The sequence below is a fragment of the Cariama cristata genome, unplaced genomic scaffold (genome assembly GCF_000690535.1).
Source record: "Cariama cristata isolate BGI_N322 unplaced genomic scaffold, ASM69053v1 scaffold43242, whole genome shotgun sequence".
In the NCBI taxonomy this organism is placed as follows: Eukaryota; Metazoa; Chordata; class Aves; order Cariamiformes; family Cariamidae; genus Cariama; species Cariama cristata.
In genome coordinates this window covers 1-5336 of record NW_009605191.1, presented here as the reverse complement: position 1 = coordinate 5336, position 5336 = coordinate 1, and the positions used below count along the sequence as shown (strand labels likewise).

Here is a 5336-nt window from a genome sequence, read left to right as displayed (position 1 = left end):
ATAGTTTTGGGTTGGTGTGTTGGTTTCCCCCCCACCACCCCCATCTCTTAAAAAAGAGCAAGTGTACAGGTGCAATAGTCCTTTGACAGTCAAATCACAAAACAGACCACCTAAATACAATGCTCAGCCACAACAGTAATTCAGCCATTAAGCAGAGTTTGCTTTTGATTATTTAAATACCAAAGAAGTTAAGAAAAACTTTAAAAACCCCAATCATTTATCATCCCATTGTCAAGAAGGTATCAGGAAAGCTTTAAATCAGATTAAAGTAGCACATGCTTCTCAGTAAATATGAAAAAAAAAAGGTCTTACAAAGAAAATATTTGAGATGGCTCATTTCTTTGCTGTCTGAGGTCCCATATTTTTAACTGCCCAATTGAATTTACTGTCAAAATCTCAGTTGTGTGAAGGAAGGTCACTGCATGGAGCGTACTGCTGTCTGCATTGTCTGCAAGAGAGATGGGGAAAGCATTCAGGTAAACCTCTGGAATCCTGGTCTCCATTTAATTACGACAAAATAATTCGTTTTAGAAAACAGAACACAGCTGCTTAAACATGGCTACAACCTCTCTGCATTTTCAGGGGCAGAGACAGACCAGTGTCATGTGACTTCTAAGTCTTGCCAGGGTACCCTGTGAAAAAGGAGCCCTTGCTTCCTATATCAAACACTACTGAGACAAATCTGTAAGAAGCTGTATTTAATTAGCTCAGGTGCATTCAGAACTATTTATTGATCCGTAAGATTTCTTTCTTAAGACGAGAAATCAATTTAGCTAGGTCCATGGTTTTCATAAGGGTTTTGTTTATATGCTCTGCATCTACTGGCAGGAGGCAAGCTATGGAGCTTTCAATAATGCCGCTCTTTTGAACACAAGAAACAGTAACTCTGGCTGAGAACATTAAGCAGTTGTATATAGAAGCACTTAAATGACCAAGTTTCTTTAGACCTTTTCCAAGAACTGTCAATGTGATATCCATCCCTGTCCCTAAAGCCAAACTAGAATTATGCTGTGCTTGTTAATCTTAATAACTAAATGGCAAAGCTCTTTTTTTCAGGTAGTTTTCTCCAGTGCTTCTTTTGGTCACAATAATTTACAATGTCAAAGGCTTCACAGCATTGAGGTGAAACTTTTGAGGCTTTAGGAGAGAACATAGACACCATTTTCTTATATTTTCATTTTGTTATTATATATAAACTTTTCATCTTGATTGTGATGGGATAACATTGTTAAGTCCACTTTCACCTCAAGTATTTTAAAATCCTTTGTGTAAGCCCATACTGAAAATATAGGTGAATTTTTTGCTGCATAAGATGGACACCTTTTCTGATACTGAGACAGACAAGTTACATTGATGCCTGGTTACAGATATTTGAATGAGTTTTCTTTTCTGCCTACTATTTAAATGAAAGCCAAGGGGAAGAAAAAAAACACCCAAACACCAAAATGCCTTTAAAAACAGATGTTAAATCACTGAACACTGAAATCCTAAAGGATTTAAAGTTTTGTGACAGAATAACAGTAAGTGATTTAGCAATGATACATCCTTCTGGCTCCAGAAGATTTTTACATCATCTCTAGCATTGGAGATTTTTTTTTTCCAACAAGATTGACTATAAACATATCAACTTTGTACTCTTAAATCCATTAAACAATAAAAAAAAATAGCAAGTTACTCCTCTACAGATATTTCATGAGGTAGAAGAGTTCTATCTTCATGTTAAAACATGTTGAGGGTTCAGCTCAGCACCTGGGAAATGTCAAGATGTCATTGTATTGGGAACCAGTACGAAGGATTGCTTATGCTACAGAACCCCATCCTGAAGAAAAATACAAGGGTTTTTTTGTGGACATCTGCTTCCTGCGAGTCAGCAAAACATTCTACTCTGACAAACCTGTACCAGAATACTCTCTGTTAGTATCCGTATGTAAGTAAAACTTTAAAAATAAAATAATCTTTTTAAACCAGTTAATGTTCTTGCTCCTCCAAGGGGAAGTTAGCGTGTTTTGTGTGCGTGTGGTAATAAAACTGCCTCATGTCCTGCTACTTTTTTTTTTAAAGGCATAGAAAGGTTTCCTACAGGAGTCTCAAGGAGCTGCAGTAAAGGGCTGTATGCAATTAATAGGATTTATCTTGTGTGTGTATATACAGCCATACAAACACAAGTACCCACTCTAGAAATCCCAAAGCACTTCCTTCCTTAATTGGCTTATCACTGTGTGAATTCCTTCATCTGTTCAAGGGAAGATTTTGTTTGAGGAGAGACACAGGTTCTGTGTCAAGCTGAGGTTTCAGGGAGAAAGTCCTGGTTTAATAATGTCACTATCAAACATGGTGTTACCGCCTTTTAAATTATTTCTGCTCTGAAGTTTAATTTCAACAGATGCTACAAACTTGTTATTCTATTTCCATGAGACTAGCATGATAGATGTGGGAATAACCAAGTTTTGACACCTTTCACAAACATCTTACTCTATCACATCATCTATTACTCTAGGAAATATGGAGCTTTTTCACTAAGGGAGAAATGATCACTGTGAGTCATGATACCTGGCAGAAGAACAGGGTACAAACAGTGGTTTCTGGTTCTTGATCTTTCTTTACACACAGAGAAATAGATGTTTCTGTATATGGACACCATGAGGGTTAATCTTAGTACAAATAGCAAATTGAAATGAACATTTCACTGACCTCCAGTTATAAAGAAGTTGGGACACAATACCTCCTGAAATCTAACCATATTTCTAGCTGAAACAGGAGCCTACAGAGAATGTTAGGCTTGAAACATTAACTTGCAAATACCTGAATGAATATAGAAATACATCTGAAATACGCTTCAAGTATCTGAAGTCTTGAGGAATACAGGAATAATCTGGAGCAAATGCATTCAACTTGGAATATTTAATTCAATTCTCAACTGACTGACTTTTTTTTGGTTATCATTTGAGAAGCTAAAAACCAAATAAACCACTCTAATTTGAACAGTTATTTGACATACCTATAGTTCTTACTGCATCTTTTTGGTCCGCTCTGAAGAGATTTATTCTACCATCTTCTCCAACAGTGACAATTTCTGGGTTGTTGCAGATGACTCCAGTACATGCTGCGCCACCACAAGATGTGTCTTGATCCACATGATAATGGGCTTTCTCCCACCGCTGGTTGGCAGATAAAGTCTAAGCGGTAACCAGACATGAAATTCTGCTGTTAAATAATGACCCTGACAGACCAAAGCTTTTGGAATACTCACAAAGCCAGAAACAGGCTCCAGGAAAGCCAAACTACCTCACAGGAACGAGAGCCTCCTATACGAGTAAGAATCAGAGATCTAAATTTTCCTCACTCTTGAGCACACAACCCTTCAATGAAACATTGATTATTTCTTCTCTGAACCACCTTTTTCACATGAGCTAGAGATCAGAAAGAACACAATCTATTTATGAACTGTGAAATGTCTTTCACTAGACTTATCCCTTCAGTTTTTCTTCAGGACAAGGGAGGAGAGCTAAGGCTTTTACAAACTATAAGGTCAGATTTAGGTTTTGTTTGCAAGGAATTCATTTTAGGTGCCACATCAAACTATTAGCAGATAGTAGTCTTTATTGTGCGATTGTGAATATATAAAAAAAGTCATTATGCATTTATTTTTGGTGATTTATAATCAAAGCAAGAGACTACAGAGTGTCCGTATCTTCCCTCACATGACACTTGTGAGAAGAAATTCAACAAGTCATTTAGTTCAAGAATGCAAAAACTCTAACAAAGCAGGTAACAAGTCCATTAGAACCCACTCCCCCAAAACAATCTAAACTCTTAAAAGTGTGTTTTCAGTGAAAGGACTATTTGGTTCCAGATATATCGTAGCATACACCCCAGTCTATCTGGCTCTGTAATTTACCTAGTATGTGTGCAAAATGCTTTTTTCTTTCCTTGTATGTATAAAGACAAAGCTTTTTCTAACAGATTTGTTCTAGTTTTGGCTGGGATACGATCAATTTTCTTCCCAGAGGCTGGTACAGCGCTGTGTTTTGGATTTAGTATGAGAATAATGTTGATCCCACACTGATGGTTTAGTTGTTGCTAGGTAGTGCTTACCCTAAGTCAAGGACTTTTCAGTTTCCCGTGCTCTGCCAGCGAGGAGGGGCACAAGGAGCTGGGAGGGAGCACGGCCAGCACAGCTGACCCCAACCAGCCAAAGGGACATTCCATACCACAGAACGGCATGGCCGGTATAGAAACTGGGAGGGAGTTGGCCAGGAGGAGCTGATCGCTGCTTGGGGATGGGATGGGCATCGGTGGTGAGCAATTGTATTGTGCATCGCTTGTCTTTTCTTGGGTTTTATTTGTGTCTGTCTCTCTGTTATCTCCCTTTTCATTACTATTATTATTATATTTTGTTTCAGTTATTAAACTGTTCTTATCTCAACCCGCAGGTTCCACCTTTTTCCAATTCTCCTCCCCATCCCACCACAGGGGTGGGGAGGGGGAAGGAGTGAGGGAGTGGCTGCGTGGTACTTCGTTGGCAGCTGGGGTTAAACCACCACACATGCTTCAAAAAATTGATTTTGGTATGCAGCTATTTCTTGCTCTAATAGCTTTGAGAAATCTTATGCTGAGATCAAAGTGATGTGTATTACACAGAATAGCAGCTTAAAGCCTGTGCAAGTTACTTACCTGGTTATTTTGATGATGACGGAATATAGTTACAGTTCCTGTTGATGAGGCAACGACAATTCTCTCCTGATCCAAAAACTAAAGACAGATAATAAGCATGCTATTAGTTGAAGTCAGTACCAAGATGATCGTAACCTAAATTATTGGTAGTAAAAAAAAAACAAAACACAACAACCCGACAACAAACTCGCAAACTGATACTGGTTGGTTTTGCCTTTATTCTTTCTTCATAAGACTTTTTTTGTCAATATCAGCATTTTGACAGCTCACTACCACTTAATTTCTGTTAAGTGACAAGCCCTTAAAAAAATACGGATCTACCCAACACAGCTATTTTACCTGCATGTCCATAACATCACCATTGTGCCTGATGTCACAGAGCAGCTGAGGCTCTCCTTGATATTCACCACTGAGGCCCACATTTCCAACGTCTCCAGCAGACCAGATGGAGATCCTGTTATCCTGTACGGAAATGACACCACCAGTTTTAACTGAAAACGCTTTGGAAAGTATCTAACGATAACCCAGCCTAGATGTCACGGCCTTCTGCCTACAGCCAGGGAAGGCAACAGGCTGCAGGCCGCACGGCTCCTGAGGGAAGGGCCTGCCCTGCGGGACAACCCCCGAGCAGCGGGGCGGACCCCGCTTTCGTCGGGACGCGG

General features: G+C 39.2%; 1 protein-coding gene across 1 annotated transcript in view; it reads right to left on the bottom strand.

Annotated features, from left to right (window-relative positions):
• NUP43 (nucleoporin 43kDa) overlaps window positions 1-5136 on the bottom strand; it is a gene marked incomplete at its 5' end in the record, with an annotated part of 8595 nt that extends 3459 nt beyond the window's left edge. The window contains 4 exons of the mRNA XM_009695856.1: window positions 313-448; window positions 2999-3176; window positions 4675-4752; window positions 5014-5136. Of these exons, the coding sequence (XP_009694158.1) occupies window positions 313-448; window positions 2999-3176; window positions 4675-4752; window positions 5014-5136 (515 nt within the window). The remainder of the gene's footprint in view (window positions 1-312; window positions 449-2998; window positions 3177-4674; window positions 4753-5013) is intronic.
• Between the last annotated feature and the right edge of the window lie 200 nt (window positions 5137-5336).